At 41.0% G+C, this 18,626-nt stretch overlaps 1 protein-coding gene across 1 annotated transcript; it reads right to left on the bottom strand.

The window, feature by feature from the left end:
* Window positions 1-10,566: 10,566 nt before the first annotated feature.
* On the bottom strand, window positions 10,567-13,710 carry LOC142776915 (uncharacterized). The gene is made up of 2 exons (XM_075881240.1): window positions 11,052-13,710; window positions 10,567-10,830 (listed from the first exon to the last, which is right to left on the bottom strand). Exons 1-2 carry the CDS (start codon window positions 11,385-11,387, stop codon window positions 10,828-10,830), a joined length of 339 nt encoding a protein of 112 aa, XP_075737355.1. The 5' UTR covers window positions 11,388-13,710; the 3' UTR covers window positions 10,567-10,827.
* Window positions 13,711-18,626: the final 4,916 nt, after the last annotated feature.

Below are 18,626 nucleotides of genomic sequence, written 5' to 3'. Positions count from 1 at the left end.
CAAGTCAAGCTTCTCTGATATGCCAAGTATGCCGTCTGCAGGTAAACAAGCAGGCTTGCCGAAGGCGGCGTATTGAAGGCTGCACTCAAGGGTGGTTGTATGTGGCCTGTTGTGGTGTGACACAGCTGTTTGGAGGCAACACTTCCACCCTCCTGGAAATCATGGGTGATTATTGATTGTTTTACCTCTCAGATGACAAACTCTGCTAGTCTGTTACCTGATGGTTGATAAGGGGCTGTAAACTTCAGGGTAATGTTTCTTTCTTTTGCCCACTTTGCAAATGCCTGGTTCTTGAGTGCGGGTACATTGTCGGACACAACACACTTCAGCCCTTTAAAAATATCTCTGCTCAATAGAGATATGGCAGCAGCATATTTTTTTTCCTGGCAGCTAGCATTCTCAAGCATTCATCAATGCACACAAAAAAGCATTGCGTTTCCTGCACTCCTTCACTTTTCTCTTTCAATTCAGCAAAATCAACATGTACGGTTTTAAACAAGACATTTGAATTATGTGGAAATATCATGCTGTCTGTGTTTTGCTCATATTTTGCTTTGTTCAGTTGACATTTTGCAGAAGAGCCAATGTAACTGTTAATATATTTCTTCATGCCTGGCCACACAAATCTTCTTATTTTATAGTATGTTTGCCAGAAGCAATCATGCCCTCCTGACTCTGGACTGTTGTGATAAAGGTCAAAAAGTCATTTTCTCAGAGTATCTGGTACATGAAGCTTTCCGTCTACGTGCATCAGCTTCTCAGTGCCTTCCCTTATTGAAGTGAGTTCACCCTCTCATCGCCCGTGCAGTTACTGACAATGTGAAGTCTAGAAAAGGCATCAGCGTCTAACAAATATTGTCCGCTTCTATGTGCCATCTCAAAATCGAACTGTTGAATTTCACTTATTCATCTACGAACTCAGCCTTTCAATTGAGAACCATTTAGCAAATAGGTAAGCGGTTGATGGACAGTGAACAGATTGAATTTCATACCTATGTACAGCTGGGTACGATTGAAATTACTTACTCCCTAGCACAACAGCCTTTTCACTCGTGCTGTAATTTTATTCTGATTTTGTGAAAGTATGGAAGTAATATCCTACCATTTGTGTTCCTTTTTCACTTCCACTTGTGCCTCACCATTGGTACAGTACAGCACTGGCACCGTAGTTCAATGCACTCATTGTAAGTTCTGATCGAACAGTGAAGTGCGGTAGTGTGAGTACTGGGTCTGATGATACGAATAATACAAAATCTTTGTACGCCCCAGTAATGTTACGTGCTACGTCGAAGGATTCCCATTCAAAGCCATGAAAATTCCGTATTTCAGGGATTTTTCCCAGCAAACGTTCATGAAATTCCCAGCATATTTCACTGCACAACAGTACTGATTTCTGCTCCCTTCTATGCACACACATACTATAATAACACGTGTCTCATGTAGTGGTGACTTTTGAAATAATGACTAGCCCCTCCACTACCACACAACAAAAGCATGACTTTCAAATCAAATCAAATCAAAACAAGTTTATTAGGTCATGTATACAAAAGGTGCATACATAATAGTTGGACCAATAAATACGTGGTTAGTAGCTGTTGCAATACAAAAAATACATAGAAGTTAGCAATGCACATGATTGGTCATGAATATGATTGATTTTGCAAATTTCAACAATGTACAATTTGCGTATAAGAGGTGATTACAATTCACTAGACAAGAAAAAGCGTTTGCAAGGAAGGTTGAAGTTATGCATAGTTCTTAATTCTAGAGGCACAGTGTTCCAGGTTTGAGCTACAAAGAATTCTAACAGTCATTCACCATAAACATTGTTGTAGTGAGGAAGATTTAAATTTAACTGACTTGTTTGCCTGGTGTTTGCACGCAGAAAGTTGAATATGGTGTTGGGTAGTGGAAAGTTTGTGTACAGTATTTTGTGAACAAAGTAAACTACCTTATAATTTCTCAGCGTCGTAAATGAGAGAATATGAAGATCATTGAATAGGATGCTACTGGGGTAATGAACTGGAGAGTATGTTATTATTCTTAAAGCACATTTTTGTAACCGCAGCATAGGTCCTAAATAGGTTTTGTATGTTAGGCCCCAAGCCTCACAGCAATAGCCGAGGTGTGAATGAAACAGGGAAAAATATATGCAACGAAGTAAAGAACGAGGAATTAATTCATATACTGTTAGTACACTGCACATTATTGGCTTCAAGTCTAACACCACAAGTGAACTAGAAATCACTCCGCTTAAATATCAGAAACAAATCTCAAAGGCCATGCTTGCGTGGTGCATGCGTCAGAACAGATTACAGCAGATGAAGGCGCACTGTGACAGCTAATTATCGGTCGTCAAAAGACAGTTTAACCATTCCTAAAACTCCCTGCAAAATCAGGAAGATTCTCTTTTCCCATTTGGCTCGATGTGGCAGGCAAAAATTCCCCGAAACAAGGAAAATTTTCTGCACGAACATCACTGGTACGCCCTCTCACATTCTTCAGTCCAGATGACACCTGTGTCTTTTGGAGCAAGTTTTTCAGTGGCTTCACTCGTGCTGCAAAATCTTTTATGTAACTTCTAAAATGTTCCTCGAGGCTAAGAAACACTTTGACTGCGTGTACATTGTCTGGCTTCATCAGTCATACAAGTTCTATGGACTCCTCTTTCATGCTCTTTGTGAATCCGTCCCAAATGCGTCCAAGAAATATTATCCTGTGTTTAAAAAATTCACTTTTCTCAAAGTTCACTTTCTGTTTGGCATCACATAATGCCATCAAAACAGATGTCAAATGTTCTGCGGGTGTAGTTTCATCCTTGAAATAGGCTATGATGTCGTCCACATATACAGTGCAGAATAATTCAGCGAATCGCTTGAGTACACTATTCATCATCTTTTAGAACCATGGTGCACTGTTTTTCCATCCACACTGTTTCCGTCTAATTATTCTGCTTCTTCGTCTTCCACCCGTTCCCGCCAAATCTGTCCTTCATTGTATCAGCCCCTAAATGTATTGTTTCATCCAGGTGGCACGCTCAATGGACTAGGCTGCTTGAAGTAAGAGTGAAGTTAGATGTTGCCTCGTGAATGTAATCTGATGCTGTTATCTTTATGTTGACAGCTGGCTGTATATGTTCACATGCAGTTAATCTGGAATGGCCACAGTGAGCAGATGTTGGTTTAGTCTGCTATTAATTCTACGTAAATAAGAATGTCTTTAAAATTGCTGCTGCTTTTGCAGGCAAACTTTTGAACTTCAGCATAAAATGTTTTTGTTTGTAGTGATAATGAGGTATTACCTTTACGTTTTTAGTGCTAGTATTAAAAATTTGGTAGTTAGAGCAGGCATCATAGCTATTGCATCTTTAGGGCTTGATTTGAGTGGCTCAGTACAGTCAATTTTTAATGCATTTTTATAGGCTTTATGAAGCAACCTGTTAGGATGGCTTCTGTTTGATTGTAGTATTTCTTTTATGTTAGCAAGTCTGCTTATGTAATCACCATTGTTAGTGCTTATATATGGCATGGACTTGCTGCTTGAATGTTAAAGGTGCTTAATTTGCATTGTTTCGGGTCAAACAAAGGCAAAGAAAGGCAGACAAGAGAAACAACATCAAACAAAGGCAGCCAGCAGCTCTCAAGAGAGTAGGCACAGACTTCTGTATGAAAGAGCTGGCCTGAGAAAATCGCAACCTCGTGTTGCAGTTTTAAAGTTTTCTTGTCACATGCAGCTGCAAGATTTGACTGAGCTTTTCGTAGCAGTGTTCACGTTCCGCAGGATATGTTTACTCAGCAAGCCCAAGGGGTGGTTCACGACTACTTTAATGTGCCATTCATTTTCAACTATATTTAGTTAATTTTATTTCAATTAGTCAGTTACAAATTATAGGGTTCTGTATACTGATCACACCTGTAAGGTAAGAGGGCAGGGTTGGCAAAATATAGTTGTACCCCGATAGTTTTTGTGCTCCTTCAAAGACTTGGATGCGACTCTTATTGTTGGATAAAATGGGTTTGAGATCTTATTGTAATGAGTTAAAGAATGCAATAAATTTAGCTAGATTGTCCCAACTAGGTCTCTACATTATAATTATATGATCTATGTATGTATTTCTGGCACGTGTAGGGTCTGTCTAAACAAACAGAAGAAATTAGTTGCAGAATTACAATGAACATACAAGCATATATAGGTTTGCACAAAAAGGGTACCTGTAATTGTCCTTGTTCTTCAAGGTAGTAATTTTCTCCGAATTCGAAGTAGTTTTGCTAGAGTACACTTGAGAACATATAAATATACTTCGATGGAATGTTGTACATTTTATTGGGATAGAGTCACCTTAATTGAAGATAAACAAGCTTTCAGGCACTGGAATGTTCATATGAAGCAATATATGTGTAGTGTGGCGAGAATGGCATTATATGGTAGTGTGCTGCTGTTGTTTATGTCTTTTATTATTCTTAGTGAGTTATATTGGACAAATGATGGGAATGTTTTTGGCATGTCACCAAGAAAGTGGTTGAGGAATGTAGAGATATGAACTGCAACACTTATTGTGGGTGAGCCAGTTGGTTCATACTAGTGTTGCGGAATGGGCACCTCCATTCCATTCCAATTACATTCCAGGAAATTATGATTTGCAGCAATTCTATTCCTTCTTAATTCCTTGGAATGAAAAAAATTGGCCCATTGCCACTCGAGGAATGGCGGGGCCGTTCAATTCCATTACTTCAATTCTTCAATGTAAGAAATGCATCATGATAGTTTTATTTAAGAATGAACGACACCATAAACATAGTGTCAAGAAATGCATTAAGGACTGCAAAAGTACGTAAAGCACGCTACCAAAGGTTGAGGGTTAGTAGCTTGGTGGCATATTACGTGCAGTAAAACCACCGTATACTAATTCTCATAGGAGCACTTCTTCCGCTACATATAGTATTTGCATGGTCAGCATGCTTTAACGAATTGTGATATTTTAATTGTTTAAGCTTAAATTTGCTAATGCTAAACTGATGACATAGCATATTTTCATGTTGACAAAAGTAGTGTTCAAGAAGACTAAGCAGTTTTGCCCTGCATCTCGAGCGGTCGTGGATATGAAGAAAACTAAAATTTGGATAATGGGTTACAAAATGCTCAAGATGTGCTGGTATTAGATGGAACAGTGCACCAGCGCTTGGGCACCTTGTGCCTTTGCATCCAATATGGAATACAGGGCCGCACTTCTCGCTATAGCACTCACACTTGTCAAGTGCGCCTCGCAAGCATGGATGGGGTGAGGAGAACTTTTGTTTGCTTGTGCGCAGGGGTATGCAATGTCTTTCTTGTTGCAAACATTATTTACGAGTGTCAGATACTAAACTGCTCGTGAGATATAGATCAGGCCATGGGTAAAGTATTCGTCCCTTTCATGCGGGCCATCAATGAGAACCAACGTGCGAGGATAATTTGATTCTCTCTTCAGTATCTGTTGGGATAATGCATTTGTTTGTACGCCAACTTATGCTGCAATTTCTCTTTTACAGATTGTTCAAAATTGAACATCACGCCTAACCTTGGCTTTAGCTAACTAAAAATGGACCTAGAGAAAGCGTTGTGGCCTTTGACTTCTATAGAACATGTAATCAGGCCTACAGGACTGATTTGGGCATGATATTATTAACGAAGTAGCGAAATATGCCCCCCCCCCCCCCCTCTAATGCCCTCAATTGCCTGGCGATGCAAACACGGATATGTTCCGAGTCGTAGAAACCAAGCGAAGTTTCAAAAAGTAAAAAAGGATAATGATAATGATAATAATGAAATGATTTCACCCCAGAGCAGTGGGAGTGCGGGATGACCAGCTCTCAGCTCGAGACTCAAGAACGGCTGATCTCCTGGCCTTGTACTTCCGAACGCCCGGTCTTCTGAGCACAATCAGTCACTAGTTCTTTGGTCACTAGGTTGACGTCTTAAAAAGTGCTTAAGGGTCCTTGAGATTTTTAAATGCTGCAATCAAGGTCGCAAGCACTACAAGGTGCAAAATAGTAACTTTATTTTGATTTTATTAACGAAAATTTTGCATCGAAACATTATGAGCGATTCGCCGTTTAGTTTTAAAACTCGAATTGTTACTGAACGGCTCCTTGAGAGGTTGGTTCTAAAAAAAAAAAAGTGAGATAAGACACTTGACATCTACCTATTCTCAAACATGAGCTGCTCAAGCATGAACCGCTGAGCGCAGCAGCCTGTGCGGTAGTGCATTATAGTAGTGCTTCTGTAGCTGCCAATAAGCGAGGTGGCAGCGGCGCCCCCACCCAATCCTCCCCTTCCCCTAAAACAGAGGGAATGTGGCTTTTATTCGGTGCGAGGGTTTCTTCGGAAAATCGGGGAGGCGCTATCGTGGCTGTGGTTACCTGGGCTTTCCTGCTTCAGGCAGCTTCTAGGACCAATGCTTTCTAAAGTTTATTTTCTCTCTCTGTCTGTATACAGAGAGCGAGTGTACACAGTTTATCGTGTACGACTGAGTGCTGTGCTGAAAGACCTGCGACGACAGAGTTTTGGGTGAAGGTGCTCATGTGTCTAGACAGTAGGGCAAAACGGGGGGGGGGGGGGGGCATGAGGGGAGATTGCAGCAAACAAAAGTATTGTGTCAGTGTTAATATGCAGTTCAAAACTTATAGACACGTTTTTTTCGAACATACGTGAGTCGGCCAACGGTGACAGAAGCTAGCACAGAGACGTGAAGGCTATAAAAACAGTAGACGGCTGGGGACTGTACCTGGGGTGCCCCAGGAGGCAAAAAAAAAAAAAAAATCTCAAGGTATAAAAGAGGGGGAGGGGAGATGCTGCTGCCGTAGTTCTGCTCGACCACGGTCACGTGAAAGATAGATCAGCTTCAGAGGAGCTACTGCCATAGTATTTTTACAATAAGATTAAAAAAAAAAGATTGTTACACCATACATGGTGAGGTGTTTTAAGAGTGTTACGACACCACATAAATTTCAGTGCATGAAAGGTTCACACTTCCTTAAATGTGGTTTGGCCGAAAAAATGGCAATTGCGTAGAATAAATCTTAAGATTATGTCATAGTTTTCGTGTACTTCACCTTGCATTTGTGATTGCTCGCTTATTTAGCATCAAGAAAAACATGCAATTTATCAAGTTGTTTCTTCAAACTTCCCAACCTCTCCGAGTTTCACTGTTCAACCTTGGATACTGCTTCACATCGTCAAGCTATTGATTAGCATATATCGTGATGTCTATAACAAAAAACGTACCTTTCACACTACTGTAGTGTGGAGTGAATGACTGTGATAAAAAAACTATTGCAATCTAAGATCTTTTGATGGTGTCTTGGTTCTCCAAAAAGTCACCAGTCTGAATGCGCTTCCACTTCATATCATGTTTACATTTGCATTGAGTAGCACTTTTCTACCTGGAAAACAAGAAGTAGTGCAGCCACTTTTAGTTGCCCATGCATCATGTGATCAGCATACAAATAAAATTATGCATCATTTGGTCGTTCGCTCTCTTGTAGCAACATAACATCAACTGCAGTTAACTCGGGCTAATTTTTTGTCCAGATTTCTTATGGCCTTGGCAATGCTTCCAATTTATATCTCACCTTACTGTGCAACCTAGGTGTTAAAAGAGTACTGACCCAAATTATTGAGGTGTGCTAGCTTACGGAATAGTTTTGTATGGACACACGTGCATTGACTACAAAATATCAACTGCTAATATGTGTGGCCTCAAATAAAATTTTTAACTATGTGCCGTGCAACTGCATGCAAAGCACACCACCTTAAAACAGCGATAACAAATTAGTTCTAATGCAAACAACCACCAACCACGTGCTCTATGAGTTTTTGTTAGCTGCCATGCTCCTTGCGAGCACCCTCTCATAGGCAGGCCTGGGCAGTGTGGGAGATACATGTATGTTAGATACTACCCAGATAACAGTCTACATCTTATGCTCGTCCACAAAAGGTACAAACGTCCTCGTCCACTTGGCAGCATCCTGATAATGTTCTCTAAACATCGTTTGCAGGATTATCTTCAAAATGTTTTCTTGCGGATGGGTTTAGGACAGCAACTAGCTTGGCTGTTCATCAAGGAAATTACAAGATTTGTGCAATGAATGCCATTTGACTGCAGATTTATTATAAAGAACGTTACCGATGCACACATTTTGCCTTATTTCGAATTAATACATATGTTAATCGTCGACATAACTATGGTACACAATGCTTATAGGGTTAATAAATGATGATTTGTGAGGTGCTTGTACTATGGGGAGTGTGCAGCCACAAAGGTGTTCATTAGTCAGCATTATTGAGTTCAATCTGGTGTGGACTCTTGAAGAGTTCTGGCTTGCCTCCACTTACACCAGAGGTCACTTTTCGTGGACATAATTGGCGACTTCCTTTAATGTTGAAAATTATTAGCTTGGCTGAATTGGTGGTTATTGCTATTTGATAACAATCGTGCCTCTTGCGTTGCATCATCTTTCAACTTATCTCCCCGTACAGGGGGTAATTGCAGTTTACGAAGTGCGCACCTTTGTGTTTGGCCTCTTTTCCTCTTTACATCAACTTCGCCATACACTGTAGCCTCAGCAACTGCTGTAGCTGAGGCTAGAGTGGCATGAGCTGAAAAAAATTTATCTTTCACATATTTCTAATATGAATTCAAAATAAAAGTTTAATAACTGAACGTAATTTACCAAGCCGAATGTTAAAGCGATAAGTTTTGCAAAAACTGACATTTTTCGAGTAGCATCTCCTCTTAGTGATGTAGCATATAGGTTTTAACTGCAGTGCTTGTAATGATGACATAAAGTAAAGGAACGATATTTGATCAAAAATCAACTCGCTGCTGGTAAGGGCCAAAGCTAGAATCATGGGATAATGCATTCAATATTTGCCAACTCATATATATATGAATCATAACATATATCCGGGTCAAAAGAGCAAGTTAAGAAGATATGAAATCTGAAAAAAAAAAAGAGTTGCCTTAATCTGTAGCTCAGGTCAATAGAATTTTAGTTGTATATATATACTTTTATGCTGATTTGAAATATATTATCAGTTTTATAGTAAGTTAAGTGGCCTTAATCTGTAGCCTAGGTCAATACTAAAACTTTAGTTGTACACACGCTTTTATGCTGATTTAAAATATATAATCGGTTTCATAGTAAGTGGCACAGTTTTCATTTTATGCCATGACGATGTGTAAAGTATAACTCTTGTTGTACAAACTCGTTCTGCCACTAAGCTTTTATGGTTTTGAGCCGTTAATGACTCGTATTGCACTAGATTAAGTATATAATGCAAATAATTATGAAAAAAAAGTCGGTATAACACATATTAATAGACAAAAACAGAAATAATGCAAAAAAATTTTTAAGCCTCAGCCCATACTAACAGCTTACTTTAGGTTTGTAACAATTGTACAGGTGACATAAAGTTCTAAAGTTGATTCCTTTCATCATGAAAGAGTCTTTTAAGATGATTTTAGAGTGTAGAGTTTTCAAGATGATTCCTTCCATTATGACAGCTTGGCAATCGGGGTTATTTTGAGCACATGGCTTTAGTGAACTCCTCATATGAAATGCAATGGCAAGCAGCCAGGTGACTATTTTCGCGGAGATCCAATAAATGAGCTTTTCTTTATTTTACAGTAGCCAGCTTGTGCTTTTTAAAAGCAATGTTTACCTACTTTGAGTTCAATTACAATTTTTCGTGCTTTGTCGAAAAAAAAGAGTATTGTTTCTTGTTTTAACAAGAAAATTGGTTTACATATAAAGCAAAGGAATATGCAAAAGCTGTTCACACCTCAATTACTTTACTGCAATTTTACTGCCTTATTTATATGTCTTGAATAATCACTGGAACGTTCTGTTAGCATTCTCTTTTGCAGTATTACACTCTTTATAAATATCAGAGTAATAATTACTTCACAAAAGGTATATTTTATATTAAAAAGCACTGAAATGTTTATATTTTACAAGAAAAATTATTCAAAAAAAGCATTTTGGTCCTAATTGAGACTCGTTTTGCACAGCGTGGTGCTCCAATTAAAAATCAGTGTTAACCTCAATTGAAATCAAATACAGTTCTTATAATGCAGGTTTTATCGTTACATTTTTTAAGAGATAAAATAATTCTGGAGTTCTTCATTCAAGGCAATAGGTAACTTCAATGAGGAAGCTACCAAATGGGAAAATGGCAGTTAGTGGTGCAAAACCAGTTCTTCCAATTAATGAACAAGCACTTGAATATTATGCATTCCAATGCTGTACTTCAAGTATTCTTTACATTGATGACCTTTAAAATTAATCACAGATTTAGTGAAAAGTCTGTAAATACTCTGCTGCAATTTTTCAAGACAGCAGTACTCACAAATAAAGGTGACATCACCCCGTGAGGTTTTCATACTTGAACTGACGAAGTAGATGGACTGCAATGGTCGCACTTGAGATTTTCCATTACATCATATTGGAGAGCAGAAATGTTCTAACTAAAGAAAAGGCCCAGCAAGATGTTCAGAATAAAGATTTCAGATAGAAACAATTAGTATTTGCTTAGCCCATGAATATAAAGCCCTTTATTGAGGTTTATTAAGGCTCGGTTGTAGCTTCTCCATAAGCCTTCGAGCAAGGGTGTGCACATCACTTGCCCCTGGTGCTGGTGGGGCACTCTGGTCTTCTGTACTGCCGAAGGGTGGTTGGTCAAGGCCCACGCAGCCCCCAAATTACCAGTTGGGTAGATGACCTCAACGCCACAGGGATGGCCGACCCGAGCCTTGTCCCAGGTGCCATGATGCTCGCATCTCACGACCTACTAATGAGAGTGAGGATCAATATTGCATGCTGGGCTCAACACAGCTCGCTTTACCTCATTGTTAGCTGGGAAAAGACAGCTAAAAACAGGTTAAGGACACAGAAACATATACACATATGAGTGCTGAATGTGTACTGTTTCTCTGTGTTCTCGTGCTTTTTGGGATGTTTTTTTTCCCAGCTAACAATGTACCAACTCGCTCGAATCAAAGTCCCGCTTACCTCAGCTTGGACAGCCAGCAGAGGCTTCTTCTGATAATCAATGAGGGGCTGGGAGGCCTGCGAAGCAGATGGTTCGCCAGCTTTGGTGCTCCTTGGACAGCCGCTATGGTCAAGGAAAACCTGGCCGGCACAGCTCTGGCTAGCCTGGTTGGACTGCTCACAAGCGGCCAGAGCCTGGGCACCAGAGGGTTGGCTGGCTTTGGCAGCCTGTGGGGCAACCAACAGGCTCTTGTAGGCCAGAGTCTCCTGGACACTGCAGGGATGGCTCTGGGCTTGAGGGGCCTGTTGGCTGTGATATGCTGCTCTATCTGGATAGGATGGAAGTCTGGTTGCCATACTGCCTTAGATTTGCGAGCCTGATCTCAGCAATGTTCCTCTTCACCACAGTTCGCCTTTCCAAGGCCATGCATAGCTCTAGGGGGCTGCAGGCACAGTTGGCGGCTGCGGGTACCTGCCAGGAACGAACACCACCGGGAAACCGTTGGCACTCAATGACTGGTAATACCTTTTATATTACTTTATGGTAATACCACCACTGCTCGGCAGGTTTGAGGCCAGTGACTGCACGGAATATGATCGAGTGGTACAGCCGGTTTGACTTGGCAGAAAGGTTGTGTACCTCTTGGCGCTGGGATCTCGTATGGAGGGTCGTCCCCATGTTCTCCGTGCCCAGCAACTTTGTTGTTCTGTCTGGGCAGGTAGCCAGGTGCTGGCGATATCCATCAGGTTCAGCGGGAGCGTCATGGTCATGAGGGTTGAAGGGGCATGACTTAGTCGGCGCCGGCGACCGTCTCGTCGACACTTTGATATGTGTATACACGGCCACTTCACCTTGTGGTGCTGGCTTTACGGACAGTTTACCAGATAACCAGGTCGTCCTCCAGACTGTCGTCATTGTTGAGCATACGGGCTAGATATATAGAGGTTGTCTAAGCCACGATTATGGCCAATGGCGGCTGAGGCCACATCTGCTGACTCAGCTGAGCCCAGCGCTTTGCCTAATAAGGTCACAAACCGCAATCGTCCAATCAAAGAGAAACTCCACGCATCCAATGAAATGCAGCCGCGACAGAGCAACATAGCGCATGCATGTTGATGCTGATGCTGATGTCCTGAGATGAATGGCGCTCACCCACAGAGGGTGATGGGCCAAGAACCGGGTGGCAGCAATCTTAAATGAAACTAAAATGAAATTAAAGCCAATCTTAAAAATCAGTTTAGAGATAATGCTACCAATAAGCAAAAATGTTTGCTGAGTAAGCAGTCAAACCATCTCTTGTTTTTGCCAGACATCGCTACGAATTATAAACTATAGATCTGAAAAGATTAGGATTCACTAGCACGGCATGCTCAACAACGCCGGCTCAGGACCTCCTCACTCACCAATGTGATCTCTGAATAAATAAAAAAAAATCTCCGCACCTGCACGAAATGAAATATGGTGGCTAGAATTAGAAGGCGGCTAAGCTATGTCCAAAGGTTCACTTGTCTACGTTAAAGTGGCCTACTAGTATGAAGAGTTTGTGCTTATACGTACATACTTCGTCACAATTGTTGTTCGTCTGGTGTAAACTTTTTTTATTTTATTCATATACAACATATGTTTCGACTATAGCGTCTGTTTTAACGCGATATAGCGTTAAAGAGCTAGTTCGCAGAAATTCCGCAGTTGGCGTCCGTATCGGCGTCATTGGTTGTGAGCGAAAAATTGTCAACTTTGCGGGACCGGAAAATTGAGAAAGATGCAAATAAAATAAATAAGAGAAGCCCAGGTCAGAAGGCGTATTGAGCACGGGTGTTTGCGGGGCAAGCGGGTGTTCTACCCACAGCCACGTACGCCTCTGCTTAATTGTGAATACAGCTAAAATAACGGCCTCTATAAATGTATTTGCAGTGAAAGTAACTTTCTTGCTTTACAAACACACGCATCCTATCTAAATGCTTCACAATACAACATAACATATTGCCGTAAAAATGCGTCGGTAGTCACAACAATGGATTATCATAAGCCAGTCATCACCGGAGTTGGCCTTTAAGGCCACGTAATGGGTGCATAGCAAGTTCGAAAGGATTGCATCAAGTGTTTGAAGCACGCGAGTACTAGGAACAGAATATCGCTAAAGGGGACCGAAGCTTGAGCATCCCTCAATTTTTCAATACATCATGCATGACAGCGGACAGTGGGTGTCGACAACAAGCCCCATAATGTACCGTACGTTGATCGAAGTCACCGATTAGCATTAAGGGGTGATTTGTGCTTTTAGGTGTTTTATATTGTTCTGTCACAATTATGAATAGCATTTGTCTGTTGTTAAGCCTTTTTTGGTGTCTCACATCTACGCACTTCCACGTGACAGTCCGCGGACGTGAACGGACAAGTATGGACGTGTTCGTTCGTTAACAAAGCCCAAGGAGTAGACGTTTGCAGCCCAACAGACTCGAGGGCGGCGATGGTGGCCTTGTATTAGAATAATACTTATTTTGAGAAAGGAAATTATAACCGCCTCGGTCCTGCAAGAGCGAGTCCAATACGAGAGGCACCACAATAAAGGTACTCAGCTGCTGACCCGCAGGTCGCGGGTTCGAAACCCGGCTGCGGTGGCTGCATTTCCGATGAAGATGGAAATGTTGTAGGCCCCTCTGCTCAGATTTGGGTGCACGTTAAAGAACCTGGTCAAAATTTCCAGAGCCCTCCACTACAGCGTCTCTCATAATCATATGGTGGTTTTGGGACGTCGAACCCCACATATCAATACAATTTTAACGTCCCAAAACCACCATATGATTATAAGAGACGCTGTAGTGGAGGGCTCCGGAAATTATATATATATATATATATATATATATATATATAATTTAAATACTCTCTATGCCATTTGCGGCGTTACATAGAGGAGTGGTCTCTTGGGAGTGGTGTTACAAGTCAGAAATTGCAGTCTTGAATGATGCATGATGAGGGTTGCTGGCGATATAGGCAGGAAGGTGGTTCCATTCAGATGAAGTCTAGGGCACATAGGAGTGGATGTAGATGTTGGTATGGCAGAATGGTACATCAACGTTGAAGTTGTGGTCGATGCGAGATGAAACGTAAGAAGGTGGTGAGAACAATTTGTGTTTTATTTCAGGATTCATGAAAAAAAAAATTGTGGAAGAGGCATAGGCAGGCCTGCTTCTTTCTAGAGAGAAGTTTTTATTGAAGAGATACTAGCAGTGCAAGAGTAATTGGCGACAATAAAACGAGTTGAACGATTCTGAATGGGCGTTCACAAGTGTACAAGAATGAGGATCCCAGATTGATGAGGTGTACTCGAGTTGAGATCTAACTAGTGTTTTATAAAGAAGTTTTAATGAAACAGCCGCTAATGAAAAGTTACGGCGTAAGAAGCCGAGAGTGCGATTTGCATTCTTAATCACATAAGTAGTGACAGATATTTGTTAGTAGTGACTAGATATATGTAAGTAATGACAGATGATAACTGAAAATTAGTGATTGAATAAACCCGGCTAATGTAGTCAGTACTTCCTCGAGAGATACTCATCATTTTACACTTGATAGTATCCAGTTTCATGGACCAGAGTGAACACCAGGAGGTAATGCTGTCAAGATCGGATTGAAGTTGTGATGAATCATGCGGGTTAGTTATTATGCGATAGATGACACAATCATCGGCAATTGAACAGCCTGATTGTCTATGTAATGCAGGATGAAAGATCATTTGTAAAAGTTAGAAAGAGCAAGGATCCAAGGACAGAACCTTGTGGCACACCAAATGTTACGGAACAAGTGAGTGAGTTATGACCTTTAGCTGTTACATGTTGAGTTCTGTTAGGCAAGAAGCATTCAATCCACCACAATACGTTTGAGTCAATATTTAGCATGCTTACTTTTAGTAGGAGTAAAAGGTGAGAAACTGTGTCAAAAGCTTTGTGAAAATCAAGAAAAATGCAGTCGATAATGCAGTCAGTGGCAGATGCTGAAAATAAGTCACTGGTGAAGATAAGTAGCTGGATTTCGCATGCATCAGCAGTGTTTCCTAAGACCATGCTGACTGTTGTGAACGAAGTTATTTTCTTCAAGAAATACAATTAGGTTAGAATAGATTATATGTTCTAGAAACTTACATGCAATACTAGTCAAAGTGATGGGCCTGTAATTAGAAGGATCAGATGAGTCACCTGGTTTAGGCACAGGAACCACCTTCCCGGCCTTCCAGTCACTGGGCAATGGGGCATGTTGCAATGACTGTGAAAAGAGCTGTGAAAAAATGACTGAACAATAAATGGCCGTCTGATAGAGAAATTGGAGAGCGATTCCACCTATGCCAGGTGCTCATGCTTTCATTTTAAGGATGAGGTGAAAAAGACCTAATTGATCAATTATTATTGGTTTCATTTGGTGATATCCTGGATCAGCTTGAATTGGTAAATGATTAAAGTTGTCAGCAGAAAATGCATTTTTAAATACATCTTGCAGAGATTCACAGCTCCTGCCACTGCAATAGCCAAACCCAATTCGTTAGAAAGGTCGATGTTCTTATTTTTCGGACCATTTGCAATACACCAAAACTTAGGAGTGTTAAACTGTACAAGATAAACATGTATATCGCTAAAAAACTATGTTTAGCAATTCCATAAGCTTTTTTTTATATTATATTGTTGCACTGTGATAAGCCGCCAATCTCTCCGTGGTATCAGATGATGAAACGCTGAGGTAAAGTCGTTTTTTTTTTATTTCGTAAGCGGAGAAGGGCTAAGGTGAACCATATTGGAAAGCGGAATGCCACTCGAACACTTCGCAAAAGAACATAGCAATCTATAAGTGAATTAAACTTATTTTTAAACGATACCCAGTTCTCTACAGTGTTATCAGCAGCAGATGCAATGTATTTTTCAGTGAAAATTTCTAACTCGGTACATATGCATGCATAATCAGCTTTTGCATAATCTTTTGTAACTTTATTACATACATAGGACGCTGTGGTTGAATCAAAGCGCAGGTGAAGTGTACAACGCGATGGTCACTAAGTTCAGGCAAGCAATGAATCAATGAAATGACCGAAGGATTAGTTGCGAAAACCAAGTGAAGTATTTTTGGAAGAAAATGCTGTTCTGCGCGTACGTGGGTTCAAGGATTACTTCGGAAAAATTGAAATCTTTGCATATATTTAAAAAGCGATTACATTCCGCTGAAAGACAGCTAGCCGTCTCATCCTCACTGCTCATAGTAATTTCTGGTAAATGAAAATTAAGCCATGACAAATATTTGTGAATTTGGGTATCTGACAGAAATAGGGAGCAAACAGTCGTGGAAGTTATTGCGAAAATTGGAGGAGCAGTTAGGCGGACGGTAGCAAGCTCACAAAATCACTTCTTGATACGCAAAGCGAACGCATGCGCATACTAGTTCAAGTGGCGAACATGTAGGATTAATACGAGAGGAAAATTGATCTGATATCGCGATGAACACCACCTCCTGTCCTTCTTATTCGATATCTGTAAAAATTGGAGGCGCTCTTGCAATGTTGCTGACCAAGTTTTTGTTAGCACTACTATGTCTGCAGGACAGTCATCAATTAAAGAGGATAACTTTTTAGCGCGCGTGAGAACTCAAAATTTCGAGGAGGAGGTTTTATATGACCTTCTTGATCTCTTTGCTTCAATATACATCATTTTTTGTTCATTACGTCGTTAATTATTGAAGAGGCCAAGAAATTAACTATTTTCCTCACCTTGGTAAACCACTCTTTCACGATACCAAAAGCACAACTCTTACTGTAACAAGACGCTTTGTAAGCGAGAAAACATGCCAGAAGAAAATACTTGTGGTAAAGCCAATCACCATGACGTCATAGATTTGGGCGGCGTCCACTGAGGCCTACGTGATTCTCAGTGCGTAAGAATGAAAGAGATCGTTTTCTAAAGGGGCCATGGATTTCGTATGTTAAGTTCTTGGAAATTTGTTTGAGCCCATGTAGCCAAAATACGAAATACAAATCATTGGCATCACGTACGAAGACTTCGGCTCCGGCGCGCGAAACTTTAACATTGTCGTACGAAGACTTCGGCTCCGGCGCGCGAAACTTTAACATTGTCTTTATCCTCCATTAATCAACCTATGCTGGTAAAATTAATGCCATTAAGTTCCCAGAGTACACGTTATTGATCTACACTAATTTGTAGCACAAAGCGCGTAGGAAATCCATAAAGATTTTGTGGAAAGAAACACGTCCCAGTAGAGAAGTTCACCCAAGAAAAGACAAGCACATACCCACATAGGCCAAGAGACATACGGTAGCTTTTTGCTTTATTTCTTCCCATGAGCTATAAGATCTTGCCCACTATCAAGTCTGAGAAATCGCTGTAGTGGTATACCTTGTCTAAGGAAATCAGGAAAGACACTTTAATTTCTACAAACCGTAACAAAGTGCCGCTAATCGTCATTGGGGGGTACGGGAAAAGAAGTGACAAAAATTCTATTCCCGTTGTTTAAAATGCCCTATAGTAAGGGGGAAAATAACCCTCGCAAAGTTAAAATTCACCGTCATATTATAAAATTCCTCAGATTTCTGACTGCTGAAACGCAAACGCTCCATGAAAACGCGCATTTCATGAAGCGGCTTTGGCTGAAAACACTGCGACTCAAGTGGTCGAAAAAAGAAGTGTCCTTCTGGTGGCTTTAGCAATCTCCACCAGTGGTGCTCAGTTGCCACTCCAGAATCTGAATTAATCTGGAATGATTTTAGATTGTCGCGACCCCGAAAAGGAGTGGGAATGGAATGGCAACAAAGCTTGGCAGAATGGAATGGGAATGAAATTAAGCGCATTTTCCACGGAATGGATTGGGAATGGAATTACATCTTTTTCCGAAAACAGAGCGCATTTTCGTTGACGTGCTGTTTTTCAAACTTCAAACATTAGTTAAGTCCGACCTCGAATTTAATAATAAAGCAGCGACTTGAAAAGGCTGGCTTGATTACAAGTAGATGAGACATTTTAAGCAACACACCTACTATAATTTTGTCCTGACCGTGTTGCTCCAAAGATTCTCTCTATTCTTCGCGTAACCACGGCTCTACGCCATGGTATCCGTCTTGCGGAACTACACGGTGGCAGCACGTCCCCCTTACACCCTACATGTGATGTTTTCCCTCTCCGTGTCTGCCCAGCCGCGTGCTCTATCCCCATCTTCTCCACTTTGTTTTTGCTTCTGCCACCATCGGGTACTTGCATGCATATTCAAAAAAGTGCTTCTCCAAGTTGAGATGCGTATTGACGCCGATGCGATGCCTGTGTTTACTGCAAGCTTTCGTATACCAGCTTGCGCGCAGTGTCGCCACATAGTACCCCCCCCCCCCTTTTTTTTTCAATACTCTTCCCCCCTGCCTACACACCTTTGCCTGAAACTCTATCGCAAAGGTCTGTAGGTCAGCGCAGCACGCATTTGTACACGATGAACTGTCTGCTGCGTCAACTGTGTGCGATGAACTCTTGTACAAGATGAACCAACAGAGAGAGATACAATAGACTGTTGAAAGCATTGGTTTGGGTAGCCAGCCAAAATATAGCGATACCACG

This window comes from Rhipicephalus microplus, chromosome X, assembly GCF_043290135.1.
Source record: "Rhipicephalus microplus isolate Deutch F79 chromosome X, USDA_Rmic, whole genome shotgun sequence".
Classification (NCBI taxonomy): Eukaryota; Metazoa; Arthropoda; class Arachnida; order Ixodida; family Ixodidae; genus Rhipicephalus; species Rhipicephalus microplus.
The sequence above is the reverse complement of the archived record's forward strand: the minus strand, read 5'-3'. Positions and strand labels throughout refer to the sequence as shown.

Excerpts from the sequence above, each read along its gene's own strand:
- LOC142776915 (XM_075881240.1), bottom strand. The coding sequence starts at position 11,387 with ATGGCAACCAGACTTCCATCCTATCCAGATAGAGCAGCATATCACAGC.